The sequence below is a fragment of the Silurus meridionalis genome, chromosome 29 (assembly GCF_014805685.1).
Source record: "Silurus meridionalis isolate SWU-2019-XX chromosome 29, ASM1480568v1, whole genome shotgun sequence".
Taxonomy (NCBI): Eukaryota; Metazoa; Chordata; class Actinopteri; order Siluriformes; family Siluridae; genus Silurus; species Silurus meridionalis.
Window position 1 is genome coordinate 7,849,107 of NC_060912.1, and position 20,015 is coordinate 7,869,121.

General features: G+C 37.8%; 1 protein-coding gene across 4 annotated transcripts in view; it reads right to left on the reverse strand.

Annotated features, from left to right (window-relative positions):
- lpcat1 (lysophosphatidylcholine acyltransferase 1) overlaps positions 1 to 17,538 on the reverse strand; it is a 28,245-nt gene extending 10,707 nt beyond the window's left edge. For 2 of the 4 annotated variants that reach the window (XM_046844044.1, XM_046844045.1), the window contains exons 1-14: positions 17,253 to 17,538; positions 10,015 to 10,154; positions 9,613 to 9,827; positions 8,377 to 8,489; positions 8,112 to 8,172; positions 6,279 to 6,337; positions 5,152 to 5,186; positions 4,936 to 4,990; positions 4,752 to 4,834; positions 4,520 to 4,645; positions 1,956 to 2,109; positions 1,713 to 1,805; positions 1,444 to 1,585; positions 795 to 965 (exon numbers count right to left, since the gene is read on the reverse strand). In XM_046844044.1, the coding sequence (XP_046700000.1) occupies positions 796 to 965; positions 1,444 to 1,585; positions 1,713 to 1,805; positions 1,956 to 2,109; positions 4,520 to 4,645; positions 4,752 to 4,834; positions 4,936 to 4,990; positions 5,152 to 5,186; positions 6,279 to 6,337; positions 8,112 to 8,172; positions 8,377 to 8,489; positions 9,613 to 9,827; positions 10,015 to 10,154; positions 17,253 to 17,366 (1,560 nt within the window). In that variant the 5' untranslated portion in view covers positions 17,367 to 17,538 and the 3' untranslated portion in view covers position 795. Of the gene's footprint in view, positions 1 to 530; positions 687 to 794; positions 966 to 1,443; positions 1,586 to 1,712; positions 1,806 to 1,955; positions 2,110 to 4,519; positions 4,646 to 4,751; positions 4,835 to 4,935; positions 4,991 to 5,151; positions 5,187 to 6,278; positions 6,338 to 8,111; positions 8,173 to 8,376; positions 8,490 to 9,612; positions 9,828 to 10,014; positions 10,155 to 16,903; positions 17,037 to 17,252 lie in introns of those variants that run through there. The other 2 variants (XM_046844043.1, XM_046844046.1) reach the window with 2 other exon arrangements.
- Between the last annotated feature and the right edge of the window lie 2,477 nt (positions 17,539 to 20,015).

Here is a 20,015-nt window from a genome sequence, read left to right on the forward strand (position 1 = left end):
AGAGGAACCAATAACCCGAAACCAAAGATCCTGAAAACAAGAACAACTATACAGTATGAAGAAAAGTTTGTGGACACCTGAAGATTTGTATGTGCTTTTTGAACATCCCATGCTACATTTAATCCCCGTTTGCTAAACTTTCACTCTTCTGGGAAGATATTGCACTAGATATTGGGGTGTGGATGTGGAAATTTGTGTTAGAGTTAGTAAAGTCAGGTACTGATGTAGGGTGAGGAGGCCAGAATTCCACTTAATTTCAGAGATGTTCACTAGGGTTGAGATCATATGGTCATGCTGGAACACGTTTGGGTCTCCTAGTTCATGTAAAAAGAAAGTTCAATGCGAGCACATCCGAAGACATTCTATACAATTGTGTGGTAACATTTTTCTGGAAAAGTCAAGTGTCCCAATACTTTTGTCCATATAGTATATAAGTGTAGCTTTTGTACTTATAGTATGTAAGTGTACTTTTATCCAAAGGTATACCAACATTGATTTTACACAATGTGTACATTTCAAAACATGTCGAATGCATTAGTTTGTCTCAAGTTTCCTTTAATATAAGAATAAGTAGAAAAATAAAAAAAAATTTATTAATGCTCAAATTTATATTGAATTTGAGTCCAGTTGGTTTTTCAGAACATCTGTTAAAACAGTGATAAGTGTTGAGTAGAAAACATTAAAACCTAGAAGTATACAAAAAAAAATGTTATTTTGGTTTTTTTGTTACTCATTATAATTCTGAATATTGCATCTTGAATGCAATATTCGTGTAGGCAGAATTTTATACGTACATCAGTCGTGTTTCTTGCTTTCTCTTTGTGTTTTTTGTTCCTGAGGACTGAATTCGGGGCAGAAGCTGTCGGATGCAGGATGTACGAGTCCCGTGTGTGTGATTGGTTCATCGACACAGTGGTAGGACTCTGTGAAGTTCGGACAGCTCTCCATAAAAGATCGAAATTTATCTGAAACAGAATGCAAAACAGATTTAGAGCTTCTGGACACATTTGTGATTTCTTGTAAACAATGAAAGAACTAAAAAAAAAAAAAAGTAGGAAAGAAAGAAAGAAAGAAAAAAAAGAATGATCAGGTGCCTGGATTCCTAAAATACACAAATTTTTCTTTAAAACTTTCTACTGACACAAACCTCAAAACTTGTTCTTTTTACAGGAGTTTATATACAATATAAAGACAATTGTTTGTGGACTGCAGGCCATAAGATTCCATATTTAGTCCTCATTTCTCCTATAATACCCTCCACTCTTATGGGAAGATGTTCCACTAGATTTTGGAGTGTGCTTGTGGAGATTTGTGCTCATTCAGCCACGAGGGCGTTAGTGAAATCAGGTACTGATGTAAGAGGAAAAAGGACCGCAGTCAGCGTTTTATTTCCTAGTTGATGGTGTCTCAAAAATACTACACCCAAGGATGAGATATAGTTACCAAACGTGATCTTTCCTTTGTCTTGTGTATCGACAGCTTTGAAGACTTCACCCACATCAAAATCTTCCACTCCGAGGGCTGATTTCAAAATGACCGCTAACTCGTCTTCTACGACGGCGCCGTCTTCCTTAGCCCCAAACATCTCCATAAAAAAAAACACACACACAGGCAAATCTAATCTTTGTATTACACAAAGTCATTAATCCTCCTAATCTATTTACTGCTTAACAATGGATGTAGCATTAAACCACACCAGAATCTCTTCTCACTTTAAAGGCGAGCTGAAGAGTGTTGAGATACTTTGAGGGTCTGCAGATCACGGAAAGAGCGATGATGTATTCCCTCACATCCATCTGACCGTGCTGCAGGGGGGGGGCAAAACAAAAACACACGACACCACGAGGTAATTAGACGGTCTAATAGATAGTAACATCGTGTTGCACAGCGTGGCTTTAGTGCTGCCTTTAAATAAAAATCTTATTAAAACTGAGACGGATCACGCTTCTACTGACCTCCTCAAAGAGTGCAAAGATGTCCTGCAGTGTTTCTGTCACTGGAAGGTTTAAGTACGCTGCAAATTCCTCCAGGCTCAGTTTATGTCTACAGAGACTGCATGCTTTCTTGCCCTCCTCCTGCAGGACCTGATCTGTGACTCCCACATTCAGACTGAACAACAAAACAAAACAGGTATAAAAATAACTATTTCTACATGCCTTACCAGAGGAGTCAAAGCCCAGCTTCTGGGTTTAAATGAGTCACTTCACAAATTCTCACAAATTTATTAATCCGTGTTCAGGCAAGAACAGTTTCTGCCTCCAGAACAGCAGTTTACTACTTTTTTTGTAACTGATTTAAAAAAATAAATACATTAAAATAAATATATATATATATATATATATATATATATATATATATATATATATATATATATATATATATATATATATATATATATATATATATACACACACACACACACACACACACACACACACACACACACACACACACACACACACACACACACACACATGTGGGTTGCAATCAGTCCAGCTGATATGTGTGTGTGTGTGTGTGTGTGTGTGTGTGTGTGTGTGTGTCTATCCATCTCTCTCTAATATATAGACAGACAGACAGACAGACAGACAGACACACACAGACACACATCAGCTGGACTGACTGCAACCCACATGTGTGCATATGTATATGTATGTGTGTATGTGTATGTATGTGTGTATATAAACAGCTGGACTGATTGCAACCCACATGTCATGTCTTGATTTCCCGCTAGAGGGCACCCCACATTTTATGAACCAAACAAACGAACATACACCAATGGAAAAAAACAAACACCAATGGTTTAATGGTTTATCTGTTTAAACAAACAGATAAACAGAATGAGATACATTACATGCACAAACATTTGTTGACACCTGGCCATAAGATTTGTATGTGTTTTCTGAACATCCCATTCCACATTTAATCTCCATTCGTCATTACAGTAACCTTCACTCTTCAGGGAAAGATTTTCCACTAGAGTGTGTTTTGTAGATCGGTGCTCATTCATAAGGGTGTTGGTTAAGTCAGCGTTCCAATTCATCCCAAAGGTGATGAATTGGTGTGATGTCTGAGCTCCATAGCAGGTAAATCAAGATCTTTCACTCATAAATTCATGCACACCACGTCTTCACGGAGCTGGTTTTGTGCACAGGGGCATGGTCATGCTGGATCAAAGTTTGGGTCTCCTAATTCAAGTAAAGGGAGATTCAAGAACATCTTATACAATTGTGTGCCTCCGGTTCTTCCGAGTTTAGGGAAGAACCACATATGGCTGGAAAAGACAGGTGTCCAAATATCTTTGTCCATATAGTTTAGACAAAAAGACAGCAGGCGGAGCTGACAAGTTGAAGATGCTGCGATTTTCGTTGGGAAAGTCAAAGATTATTAGAGGAACCGCAAAGGTGTAGGAAGTTATGGAGTTAAGGTGAGAGGTGTGATTGAGATGGTCGGGTCATGTGCAAAGGAGGGGCCTGGGTGTATTGGTGGATGAATGCTGAGGATGGAGGCATTAATCAGGAGGAAAAAAGTAAGGTCTAGTAGGTGGTGTACAGATGTGGTGAGGGAGGACATGCAGGTGGTTGGTTTAAAAGCAATATAAATGTAAAAAAAAGCCTGTAGTGACGATTTCATTTACAACTATACTCCTTAACATTTACTCCTCTCCATGATTTTTCAAACACTACAGAACCTCAAAGTAACTAAAACCAGTCCGTAACCTTTCGTTCCAACTGTGTGCCTCAAACTTTGTGGCAACAGTCTGGAGAAGAACAACAGAAGGGTACAAAAGTCAGATACTTGATCATAAATACTCTAAAAAGGAGCAACAAGATGATCCCATGCTCTCAGGGTCAAACTGCATGTCACCAGAGTAAATACTGCTTTAAAACAGAACATGGGGGGAGAAATGACATCACCCTCTTACAAGGTCAAAAATGCTGCGTCCCAGTTCTACTTATATCATGCATTAAAAGTGCGTATTTTTTTGTACTTTTGAGTTTCATGCTAAGAAGTCATGTGATGGAAGAGAATGTTGTTGACTAGATGAAGATCGAGGAGGCGAGGGTGGGACGCAGCGATACTTTTTGCGGTCGCATATCTGCCAGGGACCATGGGTGCTCCATTACTAAAGGGGGTTGTTCTCAAAATTCACTGAACTATTTACACATACCGATAGAGAAAATTAGAACAAACGACATAAATAATTATGAAATCTTTCTGCAGAAAACAGATGAACAAAATCACAGAAGACAAGGTAAAGTAGGAACTGTTCATGTAGTTCCAAATAAAAAAAGAAATAAATAAAACACTTGAATAATTTAAATTGGATTTGAGAGCATCCCGCTTGTAACAACCAATCACACGCAAGACCAAGTGTTGACGAGCGCAGTTCACCCAGCGGTGATCCGAGCCCTCACACGGCATCTATTTACTCTGCAATTACATCATGTTGTTTATAGAAGCCATTCAAACATCACCTGCATGCTAAAGTCTTTATAGAGTCTCTAACGACACTCACCCGAGTGTACGCACCAGTCTGGAAAAATCCAGTAGGCATGTGCTGCTAGGTAAACACAGTGGACCTTTGACCATGGAGAGCTGGCAGTCTTCAAATGAGTAGTCTACAGTTGGTACTTGCAGAGCTCTGAAGAAATCATACACGTTTGAAAACACAGATTGAGATCATATGCAGTCATCCTGCATTCAACACCAGAAGGTTCTGGATCGTTAGGTTTGAATTGGACACTGACTTGGCCATGATGCGTCTCACATTGCTGGCAAACAGAGTCGGATCCCTTTTCTCGTCCTCCGAGGGTGTGTAAATAGGAAGGAACTAAGCAAACACAGAGATCCTTTTTTAGACAACACAGGAATCATTTTAATTTCAAAGCAAGTTACAAAGTAAACATATGACCACATTTAACATATTCCCACCTCGATCTCTATAGAATTGTGGATCTGACACAGCGTGAGCCATAGAATCTTAAACCTGGGGAAAAAAAATAATAATAAAAAATAATAAATAAAAAAAATAATAATAAAATAAATAAATAAATAAATAACTGCAGTATGAAATGTATATATATTAAAAAAATTTAATTGTACATAATTTAATCTAAAATGTCTCATAACAAGGACAAAACAACTCACGCTCCAGGACCCTGCCACGTCCATGAGATTGTGTCCTAAAGGTGAAACACACAGGTACTACAGTTTACAAAAAGCACCTGAACAAATAAACCATCACAAGGTCACATGCGTCCATAGATCTTGTATTCAGACCTCACCATGTGGAGAGCTCCTACTCCTGACACGTTTTTCCGAGTATGTACATGCAACCTGAGTATCGTGTCTTCATAATTAATGAGAGGTGGATGAGTAAGAGATATTGAACCGAAGCGTGCGAGAGAAAGAAGCAGAAAACACAGCAGGGTGTTCAGTAAGAGGAAAGCAATCATCGGCGTGCTGCGATGTGGCTCGGTGCGAAGCGGAGTTTCCCGATAACATCCTGTCCAGGATGAGTGCTAGTGTTTGCATTTAGTTTAGCCTATATTTAATTTAATGAGGAAAAAAAATTACTTCCTACATCCTCAGTTTTCATCAGTCTGACAAATTTTTGACCGATACAACGAAGTGACACTTTACTGATTTTTTTTAACTTATAGCATTGTTACCATTTTACTGAGTCGACATGTCCATCATAGAATATACTGTACTGCTTTACTCCAATATTAATGGGGTAAAGTAGTAGAATACTGTGCATTATTTTAATACTTGAGAATTTAAGGCGTAAAAAACCCAAGCCACACCTGGGCCCCTGAGTAAGGCCCTTAACCAATTTTCAACATTCCACTGTCTGACAATTTTCTGACACCCAGTGATGCTTTACTGCTTTTTTTTTTTGTTTGTTTTTTTTTTTTTTACTTTTTTTCAAATATCCCCTTTAGTGTTTTATTTTTAAGCTTCAGTTACCAAAACTAAATCCATATAAAAGCTCAAATACTGATTTTTTTTTTTTTTAATAAACACAAGGCTAATCAGAATCGCACATCCTTCGTGGCCCTGATAAAACTCTTAAGTATCTTAAAATATGAACTGCAACATAGCAAATTAGGCATCATACATAATGCTGCTCTAATATGCTGCCTAAAATGCTGTTCCACCGCTGCCATTTTTAACATTGAGCAGCGTAAAAAAAGTCTTGTGCCTTATGAGAGTAGGAGAGCCCCAAGGCTTGCTGTTCTGCACTGGTTAAACCTTTGAAACTCTTTCCTCACCAGTTCATTAGGATAGCGCAGAACCACCGGCTGCACTGGAACCCCAGGAATAAACGCACCTAAAGGAGGAGAAGGAACATTTCAGTGTTGTTCAAAAATAGAGTACATTGATAGATGACTACACCTCATGTATAGGGTTTGGCTGGTACACAATCAAAACCACTGATGAAACATGATGAGCAACATCCTTTTGTGTCGGTGCTCGTGTCCTCGGTTTACCTGAAGCTGTTTATGGGAGTAGAACAATAAAAATGGGCAGCCTCATCTGACCTGTTGTACAGTAATATGACTCTCTGTGCACACACACACACACACACGTGTACGCAAAGTTCTTCTTTCTCTTCTATTCATTATGTCTTTTTTTTATTTCTTTCCATAAAGAATCCAAAAACACTGACTATAGATCAGGCAGAAAACCAGGCAGACATACAGACAAAGATACAGACAAACAGACAGACTGATTGATTGATTAATTGATTGGATAATAAAGAGACAGACAGTCAAACAGACAGACTGATAAAATCAAAGTTGGTCAGAGACAGATAATGAAAGAGATAAACACAAACAGCTTGGCAGGAAGACACACAGAAAGGGTAGCAAAGAAACAAATAAAGAGAAAGACAAAAACAGCTGAAACGAAAAATAAGTACACATATTTAAAGATTCCTCATGAAAACATTTTTATATTCGAGTTTTTTTTTCTTCCTCATGGCAGGACATGACCCACAATTTAGGAATGTGAGAAACCTCGCACTCTACCCCAAGATAACACATGGGCATGAGGAAGTGTTATGGCATCTCTTGGTACGACGTTCAACCTGGTGTCCGAAGACTATGAACCTAATGACCTTCACTCTGAACACAAAGCTCTCTTTCAGGTCTCAGTCAGTAGACATACAAAGAACCAAGGGCACCGTTCTCTTCAAATCTAATTACCGTCTTCACTTTCAGCTTTCCAAGGGCAGATCTGTGAGCATGTTTATCTTTGAATAACCTTGCAGTCGAATAACTAACGGGAAATTCTTTTACGGCAGTTAGACCCAACACACCCTTCACTACGCTGTTAAAATAGAAGCCAGACTGAATCAAGGCTGTCTGCTAAATGTTAAAAAATGTTACATTTTTTAATACCAAATGTTACAATTATGGGATGTCTTTCTATAATCAGAATTTGTGCATAAAACAAAGATTTGGTGAAAAATCCGCCAGGTTTGTGAAAATTGCCCCGATTTTCCCCGTTATCGACATCTGGCACTAATGTCTCATGGGGCACGGAAGCCACGGGAATGAAAGTATACAAAAAACAAACTGTGACAGGCAGGCGAGAGAAACATGAATGAGGGATTTTAACAGAAGAAGAGGGATTAGGGATGTGGAGGACACACAAAGCCATGAGTGAGAGAGGATAAGCAAAAAACATAACAGGACCGGACAGTGCACACACTGTCTTCCTCTTTCCAGTGTGCACCATCACTGATCCTCTCATTTAAGTGAACCGTCACGGTCCACAAAACAGAGAGAGAGAGAGAGAGAGAAAGAAAGTGAGGCAGAGAACGAGAACATGCTGAAACAACATCTATGGCAACCAGTTCTCCAGACATACACACACACACACACACACACACACACACACACACACACACACACACACACACACACACATTCTCTCGCTCTATCAGGCACACAGAGTTTTAAACCAACACTGGGGGGGGGTGTAGATAGCGAGAGAGAGAGAGAGAGAGAGAGAGAGAGAGAGAGAGAGAGAGAGAGAGGCAGGGTGTGGCAAGTATGGGAAAAAAAGGACAGATAGATAGACAGAGAAAAGGCACATACCAGGCTTAAATGTGATGAGGCAGGATCTGTTGGTGCAGGTCCCCTCAGGAAATATCATGATCTGAAATCAAACCAAAACTGAGGACACGTTCATGGAAAAATGTGATAAACAGAAAAAAGACAGACAGTCAACCAAAACAGACAGACGGTTATTTTACATGTTTACAGACAAGGAGACAGACAGCTGAAATAGACATTCGGTGGTAGTTTCTTATGAACCTGATCATCGTTTTGATTGTAACAAACAAACTGAAGTGCGCGTTACCTGAGGCCACTGGCCTGCTGTGCACGCTCGGCGTTTAATCTTCTCCACGGTCTTCCTGCGAGAATCAGGATCCGAGCGAGACACGAACACCGGACGGATGAACTTAATCAGTGCTACGATGGAAAAGGAACGAATATGAACGAAATTTAACTTGTTAACATGGAGGGGAAAAAACCTGCCTCGTTACATCATTCTGCCTCAGTATATCATTTCATCTCATCTGATTTTTTTTTTTTTTTTTTTTTTTTTTTGTGAAACCAGATCAGATTTCCATGTAACCAAACAGGTCAAAGGTCTAGCAGGAGCTGTTTGTTTTATTATTTATGATCGGCTGATGCACAGTTTGACTGTGTACCTATTATGAAAAATACATATGCATAATAAATGTGACTGTGGAAATTGCTCTAATGCATCAGCACTGCTTATATATTTCATTATATAAGATAAAAATGACATTTTAAACAATCAACTGACAGAATATGATGCAGCATGAACTGAGAACAGACACACATTGCATGGACAAAAGTTTATGGACAAGTGAGAATAAGTATGTGCTTTTCAAGCATCCTGTTCCATATTTAATTCCCATTTGCTGTTATAATAACCTCCCCTCTTCTGGGAAGATGTTCCACTGAATTTTAGTGTGTGCTTTTGGAGATTTGTGCTCATTCAGCTGCAAGAGTGTTAATAAAGTCAGGTACGTTATAAAGCTGGCTTTGTGCACGAAGGCATTGTCATGAAACAGGTTTTGGTCTCCTATTTCAAGTGAAGGAAATAATGTATGCTACCGCATCCAAGAACATCCTTTATATTTTAGGGCCTCCACATGTGTGGTAACAGTTTGGGGAAGAGCCACATATGGTTGGAGAAATCAGGTGTCTATACTTTTTATTGCATTCTGAATTGGTATATCTGAATTACAGGTGTAGGTGCAGGTTGATAATGTAACAGCAACCAGTTCATCACTTTGTTACAAAAGCACAGTGGTATAAAAGGAAAAATGTTTTTTGCTATTATTGGAAATTAACTTTAGGATGGCAAAAGCAGATTCGTTTCACTTTGTATGATTCTATGTTGAGTATAATCTTTTTTTTTTTTAATCCACTTTGTCATGTTACCTCATTATGTAAATGTTTATATCTATATGCCTACACCTTTTGTGCTATATTGTATTTTATACACAGTCCCTACGACAGGGAAGAAGGAAAATTTTAAATAAAATAGGGGGAAACTTACTGCCCCAGACAGGAATGTCTTTGCTCTCCGATTTCATTACTATCGAGGCCATAGTCATAGTCACAGGAATGGCATCAAAGTAAGAGGAGTGCGGTGCCAGCGTGAGGATGGGTGCTTCACTGGCCTGAGCTGGTCGGCCTTTCACCCGAATCCAGTGGAAACCTCCGGAAAACCACATCGCCCTCATCAAGCCTCTGATGATAAGATCCAACAGCCTGAAATGTGTATATGAAAAGGAAATGAATTATCAGCAGTTCCAATGCTGTGTAATGTGATGTTCAATTTATGAAGAGCCAACTGAGATTGAACATCAAGTCTTTAAAGAAACTTTGTGGTAAAACTTGAGATATACAGTAAAGTCTAGTGTTAAAAAAATGCAACGTTGAGGAGGTGTCCACTTACCACCTCCACCAGGAAAGAGGCTCCACGGCATCCTCTGTGCGGCCCAGAGTGGCCAAGAACACAAAAGGCCATGCGAGCAACATGAAAAAGGCAGTGCCGAGCAGCCGCACTGGAAACAGCGTCACTGTCATCAATGCAATCTTGAGGGGAAAAATGTAATTAAAAGATTAGGAAATACAGCATCACATACCAATTACAAATGTCAGCACTGAATAAACATGAAGGATGAAGACCAAATATACAGTAAGTAAAAGAATCGGAAAAATCGGAAATACTACCTAAACAATTACTCATCTATATTAAAGGAGAAATACACACAGTCTCAACCAATCTCATGTCAATCTTGAATGCCTATGCATCCATCATACTTTTATCGGATTTTTGAAAGAAATCTACAGCTTTGCGCTTCTCTCGCGAAACAGCAGAGCTCCTGGAGGCGTGGCGTGGGCAGAGCTAAAAAAGTCACGATTTTGCATAACGATAGTCTGCAAGCTGTGACATCGCTATAAATAAAACAGGAACAAAAACTTCAGTCTTAAATTAACTATAGCTAACAATCAGATCCAGCCATACATTTATGATCCAGAATCAGACCCTGAAACTGAAACAACGACTACAGTATAAAAGTTCTCAACAAGGTTCTCTTTCCCTTTCATTGAAAAACACATTTATTTGGAGACGTTCTTCTCGAGCATGTCCTGTGCAGAGCTGCCGACAACTTTCATAAGCGATTGAAGCACGGTGATGGGTGCGATCTTGCTCTGGTCGCTATGTGAGCGCTCTCCTGAAGGAATTCTGCCTTTCATGATGTCACGATTCGAAAAAATACTTTTTCCAAAACATATCCTAGCATGGAAGGAGTGTATTTGGCACAGAAATACAGTACTCTGTCATACGTCCAAATAGTTTTTCGAAACATCAGCCAGGTTTAGCATGAGAATCCAAGTCTATATCAGTGTATATAACTCAAAATGCATGAAATAGCATTAGAACCCCTCCTTTAGGAAGTCACTTCTGAGTGCTTAGGTAGTTCATTCACCTCAAAGGTGTTTTGCGCATTTATAGATAATTTATAGATTAAAAGCAGTGCGTATTTGAGTTACCATAGCCTTCCTGTCAGCTTCATCCTCTGACCTCTATCTCAACAGAATGGAAATTTCCACCCATAGACCTGCATGATTTTATGCTTTGCACTGCAGCCACGATTGGCTGATTGGATAATGACTTTGTTTGTTTAGCTAGATTGGTGTTCCTGATGAAATGGTCCGTTTTTGTAATGTTTCTTATCACAATAAAGTACATACCATGTATTTATATATCTTAATTAAAAAAAATATATTAGTGTAATGCTAGGAATTTAGCAGGTTTCAAACAGCTTTTGTGTAAAGCTAGAATTTTCAGCCAAGCTTGAATATACATCAACTATAATGATGAGTTTGTATGCGAGTTCTCATGTGTCTTTGTTCCGTGGAACTGCTGAAGGATCCCGTAATGTAAATTCAGAACAGGGACTCCCATTCAATCTGTAAGATCCACAGCCAGTTCGGCAACAAACACGCTTTATCTCAATTTCCATTAGAAGGCTCCTCTAAAACATGTTTACGCTCCTATTTACTAAATCCTCATTAATAATGCAGCTTTTACAGTCAGTGATTGGTGGAGAGGGCATGCAAGCACTACTACAATGACAGATTTATTTACTACTTAGCATTGTAGGAGAGCACTATAGGTGAGCACTGTAGGTTTTCATTTGAAGGGTGATTGGGTTGGAGTGTACATTTTGAAACAAGTAGATGAATGGAAACTAATTGTAGCACATAGTGTCAATTCCTACTTCTTTTCAAGGAACCTAATGAAATATTGAGTTTTATAAGTTTAGAGAAAAAAATTATTATAAAAAAATAATATTAAAAAAAGTTTTGGCACTCGCTGATTGATGGACTCCATCTATTACTACTGGTATGTCAGAAAAGTACTCCAGTACCTCCTCTGGTTATTTTCAGAATGCAACTTACAACCTTCTTTGCTTTCTTTGCAATCATTAACCATTAAATGCGCCCAGCTCGAGGTCATGTGTTGAACATATACAAGGCTTTCACCCATCAAGCAAACAATTCCACAGTTTTCTCGAAATGCCTTCGAAATTCAATATTTATGAACTCATTTCTATTAAGCCATTGCCATTTCTTTGAAAATGCCCTACACTATCGTTTGAATGGTATCCATAGGGAAGGACATGCATAGTTCCAGACTTAGTTACAGTAAGTTACATATTTCTAGAGCTTTTTTTGTATTATTCGGCCTGCAGCTACACGAACACGGATAATTTCAACACCAAACCAACACGACTAGAATCAGAAGATAATTTAAATCTAAACAAACTCCATACATGTCACACGTTTGCCGGTTTTTAAGTTAGGGATCGCCCTTGCAGTAGTGTAAAGCATTATAGAGAGAAAATATTCAAACTCCTCTAATGAATCTTTCCTTCCATTGATTTTCACATGTCTGAGATGCAAAAACTCAAAGCAAATATTTATCCTCCAAAAATACTCAACCTCAGTTACATTTTTCTTAGCTGAGTGTAACACAAGCCATCATGTATTTTAACAAGTTTAGTTGGCTGTGCATGAACAGTCTCTATCATTTATGTATAATTAAAATTGTAAATAATTGTAGATTCATCATAAATTCATCAGAGCATACCCAAGAATATCTTCTACATAAACACAGTATCTCACAAAAGTGAGTACATCTTTCACATTTCAGCAACTTTTCAGCAAAATTTAGTATATTTTCTCAAAGGACAATATAGAAATGAAACTTGGATATATTTTGGAGTAGTTACTGTGCAGCTTGTATAGCAGTACAGATTTACTGCCCTCTGAAAATAACTCAAAATACAGACATTATTGTTTAATAACTTGCAACAGACAAGTACACCATAACTGATAACAGCTTTATGTCGTGTTAACGTGCAAAGCCATACATCCTATTCATCATGTTCATGTTTTTGTCTGCTTGTCAGGACCATACAAATGTGTGTAGCTTGTATTAGAGCGGTTAAAATTTGGTGCTTTGAGTACAATTCTCGCATACTGACCACTGGATGTTCAACATGGCACCTCATGGTAAAGACTCTCTGAGGATTTGATAATTAGAATTGTTGCTCTGCACAAAGATGCCCAGGCTATAAGAAGATCAGAAACACCCCGAACCTGAGTTACAGTACAGTGGCCAGGGTAATACAGAGGTTTTCCAAAATGGGTTCCACTCGGGAACAGGTCTCGCAACGGTCCATTAAAGAAGTTGAGTCCTCGTTCTATGATTCAGGTGCAGTTGATGGCTTAGAAAGAAAAAACAAACAAAAAACAGACGCATAAGTGCTGCAGCATTGCTTTAGAGGTTGCAGAAGCGGAAGGTCTGCTTCACAGTATGCCGCAAACAGCAACAAGTCGGTTTTCATGGCTTCACAACCTGTCCAAGAGCATGAATTACTGGAACCATATTCTGTGGTCTGATAAGACTTAGATAAACTTCGATTGTTTGGCTTACATGGAGTCCAGCATGTGTAGCGACACCCTGGTAAGTAGCAAGAAAATTGTGTCTTGCCTACAGTCAAACATGGTAGTGGTAGCATCATGGTCTGGGGCTGCATCAGTGCTGCTTTGAAAGAAACATGGATTTCAACATGTACTGTGAATTTTTGAAGCAAATGATGCTCTCCCTTCAGAAATTGGTCCGAACGGCAGTTTTCCAACATAATAACGACCCCAAACACACCGCTAAGATGACAACTGCCTTGCTGAGGAAGCTGAAGGTGAAGGAGATTGAGCGGCCTAGTATTTCCCTAGACCTGTGTTCACATCCTCAAATGGAAGGTGGAGAAGCGCCAGGTGTCTAACATCCAGCAGCTCTGTGATGTCATTATGGAGGAGTGGAAGAGGATCCCAGCAACAGCTTGAGCAGCTCTGGTGAATTCCATACCCAGGAGGATTGAGGCAGTGCTGGATAACAATGGCACTCACACAAAATATAGACATTTAAGACACAGATTTGACTGGTTCACTTAGGGTGTACTTATTTTTGTTGCCAGCTCTTCTGATATTAATAGATGTATGTTGAGTTATTTTCAGAGGACAGTAAATCTGTACTGCTATACAAGCTGCATATTTACTCTAAATGTATATCCAAGTACACACACACACACACAAACACACACAAATACATATATGCCCATTTATCTGCACTTGTCAGTTTGCACTTCTGTTCAATGCTGAACTACATTTCATTGCTGTGTATCGGTACAATTCAATGACAATACAATTTGTTCATTCTATCCAACTATCCATCCATCCATCCATCCATCTATACAAGCTAATAACCTAATTGCATTTACTTTCATTCTCACTAGCTAAGATAAGATAGACCCGATAATCAGGTTTTAGTGCTGCTTTTTCCAAATAATATGTATTTAGTTGCATTCTTAAAACACATGACTCGTGATTACCTGTGCATTCTATCGATATGGTCTTCTTGTAGAGAACTTCCTTCTGAAAAAAGTGAAGGAATTGCAAAGGAATACTGGGGGTAGCATTAACAACTCAGACTTAATCCTCAGCTTACAGCTACCCCTTAATGCAGGGTCTGTGTGGCTTTTTTTGTGATTTCTATAAAACATACAGGTGGATTCTCCACTGTAAATTGTGTCTGCATAGTTTCATGTGCTGGACTGGAATCCTATTTAGGGTATATTCCTCAACCTTATCCACTAAACTGACTCAGATTTACGTTTTTTGGAAACAATTCAGACATAAGGTTGTATCAGCAGCCCTGGTTCATAGTAAATGAACCCACCTATCAATGATAGTCATATCAGCACATCGTCTCGTTTTATTCCTTACATATTATACAGTACAATATTAATCAACTATAATAATGTTACTATGGACACCATCTTGTGAACATTTCAATCCCATAAGTCTGTTCCTCCAGTTTTACAATAGCTGTGGTAATGTGATTTGTTGTAACAATAATCCTTATGAAGAATATATTAAATAGTTCTGTAATAGTTGGTTTTTGTTTGGGTTTTTCAAGACATGCACTTGCCTGTATGCACACTTGCAAAATTGAAGGGATACCAAACACTGATTAATCACACAAAACAAGCATGATCTTGTTTAATAAAATAATTCATTATCTGCACCTAAATTATGAAACAAGTCAAAAAAAGTTTAATACATTGAATGTGTTTGTGTTCTTCCTTGCCAAAAGCGAGATAAAGAAAACACAAGTCTTTGCACTCAAATGGCCAATCTGTATAGTAATACATAATGATTTAAAACAGCTCCCAATGTTTTTAAAACCTTATAAAGTTGTTGGTCTTTCGTGATTCGTTCATCAAAAGTATTAATGAATTGCATAACTGGAGAACACAATGGTGATACATTGGGAAGCATTGCCACCTCATAGGTCCAGGTTATAAATTGAATCCTTAGCTTGGATAAACAAGTTCAAGCTTGTGGTAGAGGTGGGAAGAAATGTTTGGTTGCCGTACAGTGCATTGGGCCCCTTAACACCATCCGAGTCTAAATTATACAAATATAACATTTGAATGCATCTCCTAATGATAACAATATACCCATCCTCTAATAGCTACCTACCTACCAACTGGTGTGCCATATCACAAGGCAGAAGGCATCTCAAACTAGTTCAGTGAACATGAGAAGTTGTTCGGTGCTCTTTAAAGGTTACCCTATGCAATACTTCTGAATCTATAAGAGCAACTTTGGCACGCGGTAGAACAGGAGATTTGTGTAACGAATGTGTAAATTGGCAGAGATGACGTGATACAGCGTTGTCTACATAAACCAGGATTTCAAAGGAATGTTTCCAACACCTTGTAAAAGCTATGCTACGAAGAACTGAAAAACAGCAGGAGAACCTAAAAAACCAATGCTAATACAGTGTAAAAATATAAAGTTGTTGTATAATTATGTGAACAAATAACCTATGGCTAGAACTATAATGTTACTTGCTGTATCTCCTGTGTCTCTTTACAAGTCTACATATCTTAAAGCAGAATGTGTTACAAGTCTACTCATCAGTCACATCCTCGTCCAACGTGTTACAGATAAAGATTGATGATAAAGATAATTGACACAGTTTTTAAAAAGAGGATTATAGAATCTAATTGTCCATTACAAGGACCAGGATAAGGAATCGACTTCCAGGCAAATAACACATAAGAGAAGTAAGGAAGCAGATGAAGTGACATCGTGACAAGCATCATGGCATTGTCAAACTACTCAGGAGAACATTTTTATGTTTTAGTGTTTGACTTTCCTGTAACAGATATTCAAGAGAGAATAATGGAATTTTTTCATTACATTTGACTGAAAATCTCTTTAAAATAGCTAAGCAAACACATCAAGTGACTCTAAAACAATCTTTAGGTGCCAAACGACTTGAATGGGATCCTAGAGTTTGATTAACATGTTTCAAATTGATGAATAGAATCTTATATTACATATCCTTATTGCCAAAAGAAATTGACTCATTTAAAAGAATCGGCTCAAGGAGTCAACTCCCTGGCGAATAATACATAACTATGTGTTGCAGCTTGCTAAATAAGAGTTACTAAAACAGTTTCAAATAACGAATTATAGACAATTATCATATTATATTTCCCTATTAACAAAAAGAAAAGTTCAGAAATGCAAGACGGCTCACAGGAGTCGATTCCCTGACAAACAACGCATAAATAAGCATAAAAACAACACGAAGTAAATAAATCTATGACTCATGAAAGGAAATAATCATAGAATATTAGCATATTTCCTTACTACCAAGAAAGAAAGAAAAACTACAGAAATGATAGTTGACTCACAAAGTTGACTCCCTTACAAGAGCCGGCTCAAGGAGTCGACTCCCTGGCAAACAACAAATAACTGAAATAAATATATATTTTATGGGCAGTGCAAGCGCGGACATGTTAGTAGGAAACCAAGTGAAAAGATTTAATAGCTAAACCAGGCAGTTTTTAGATTTGGATGTAAATGTAATTATATTTACGAGTGGATGCAGGTGATAAACACGTGACTCTGCACTGGTGTCTCTCAAACAGCTGTATACAATCCTTATACATGCAGCAGCATGAAAAACAGTTTTAGTACACTTTATTGCCACTAATAAGCTGATTGTCCATAGCTGGAGCATTAAAGCGTGTATTTCCTCACCTTGACTTTGTGCACAGGTGTGAACCTCAGCTCGTGTGTAAAAGGATTGGTGAAGTGCGCTGAAAGTCGGGATTCCGCTCCATTTACAGCCTCGATCCGCTTTCTGTTTCTCATGATCACACAGTCAGTACAGACCTTTAATTAACTATATTGAGAAAAAAATTCAATCCACTAGATCATTCGCTAACATAAGTAATCGCATGCTTTCCTCACTTGTGAACCCGATTCCCTATAATAACACACCGCACACGCAACAGGCAACACGCTCTGTCCAATAGGGAGTCGTTACTCTGACGCATGCGCAATGACCCCAGAGCCTTCAGTGATGTCCTACCTGACTCAGTCTACGTCAAAATACCATCGTTATGACGTCACGGCTTTAGAAACCACGATTAATATATACAGAAATGCAGTACTGTAAAACACTATTGTACGAGCAACTAATAGTACGAGCAAACGAAGATATGAGCGACCTTGTTTGCAAAATTTTACCCTATTTTGCTAGCTAATTTCGACGGCACGAGCAATCTCACGCTGCCGGTTCCCCGCTTTCGGCGGAGGGTCGCATCAATCGCTTAGTTGATCTCGTGTTGTCGCTTTTGCTGTTCAGTGCAGCAAAAACGTTTTTTTTTGTGTTATATTTTTATTTCACTAGAAATCTTGATAAATGTCGCCCAAGAAAATCGGTGATGGTGCAGGGAAAAAAAAAGTAAATAGAATTACCATTGAAACCAAAAAGGTTAGGAGCGTGTTGTGCGCCTCACACTCCCAATCAACCACTACCACACAGGGTGTGTTAAATTATGTTTACCGTACGGTAATTTGCGGTGTATTTATTTGTTAAAATAGGCTACGAATACTTTTTAAGTGCAGAATTAATCGATTGAATGAGGTCTCAGAACGGATTAAATCGCTTTTACATTCGTTCTTATGGAAAAAATTAGTTCGAACGTACGAGCAAATGTTTTTGTGCAAATTCTACAGGAAATAAAAGTTTAAATGGTTCATGAAAAATCTTAGCAACTGTTTTGGCCAACCTCATTATGATATTCAGCTTTTTTTGAAAAGTCTCTTTTTGACAAATTGATCTGTGAGCAAATCAGTTTCTTCTCCTCATTCGCAAACTGTTAAACATTAAACTGTTGGTTAGTTTAAAATTAACCATCATCTGGAAGATCACGGGGAAATGGATGTGACTATTTGATCTGTTGCTATCAAACATTGTCTACTTAATCAACTAAGTCGGTGTAATGGTGAAGGAACATCTCAAATAGACCATTTGTTGGAAGGTTTGCAAAGCATTTTTTTAGAATTTAATAAAAAAACATTAGTTTATTTTGATAAACGGTGTGGCTGCTGTAATTTGTAATTTATTTTGATACACTTAAATTTAAGGTATTCGATATTTTAGTTAAAAATACATTTTGATGTATCTTTGTCCAACCCTGGCAGATGTAACATATAACAGTCAGCAACCATAACAGATAACAAACAGACTGTAGACTAGACAGTACCAAAAAACAATACACATAGATAACAAAATAGACACACAAAAAAGAAACCCCATAATTAACTGGAACTAAATATGATTCAAATGATACTTTACACAATTTCTAAATTACAATTAAACACTGGATCGCTAAACCAACAAGAACAAGAGCTGCAATGTGAATCAGTGCATCTAATATTCATTCATTGATTTCATAGTTAATAGTCAACAAATCCACTACTGAAATTTTATCATTGTGATCAGCATTGTATTCTTTTTATTCACATATTTCAGTTAATAGTCAATAAAAACAATCCTGAAATGAAATCATAGTAATGTGCAGACTGCAGTCCTGAAGAAACAAACCAGAAAAAATGGCAAACTTTTAATGTCCTTAACTACAAATCATTCTTTAGGAAATATGCAAGGTTTAAACAAATAGATAAAGGAAATTAGGAAGTTTTGTTAATACTGAAGTTTTGCGAATAAACTTTTCGGAAAGATTTTTAGGGAAAGGATGATGTTGATGTTGAGCTTTAAACAATGTGCATGAGGACTTTGGCATGTGTTCAATTTTACAACCAACATTTTATTCATTGTAATGTTACTTTTTTTTTTAATTAAAAACAAGTAAGTCTAGATTTTTCCAGTTCACTGCAGCAAAAGTAAAGATGCAAAACCAATATTTTGCCACTTTTTTAAAATGGTTTGGAGGTTGTTTTGGAGCAGGGAAGGTTGTAGACTTATTACAGGTGAAATGAATTATGACCCAACATGGCAACCATTCAATATTTCAGCGCCATGCAATTCCATCAGGACTGCGGCTAATTGAAACCATTTTTTTTCAAAGATTTACGTCATCATACGTCCAAACTCTGTGTTATTTAGAAAGCAAACAGTCAACTAGAGTGTTATCTGTCATGGAATGGCTGCTCAGTAACTGCACCTAAATCCTATTGAACTGCTCTGGGATGGACTGGATCTCAAGGTCAGAAAGAAATCCCCAACTAGTGAAGAACACGGCTATAAAGTTTTACAAGAAGTATTTTGGCTACATGTGTAAAGTTGTTATTCATGCTAATGGAGGATTTTTCGATGAAGTTTAACATCTGTTTATATATATATATATATATATATATATATATATATATATATATATATATATATATTAGTTTGGTCAAAAGTGAACCTTCAGTCCGATAAATTGTTTAAACTTGGTTTGTTGCATAAGAACCAATCCAACATTTTTGACAGGCATTGTGTATATCGTAATT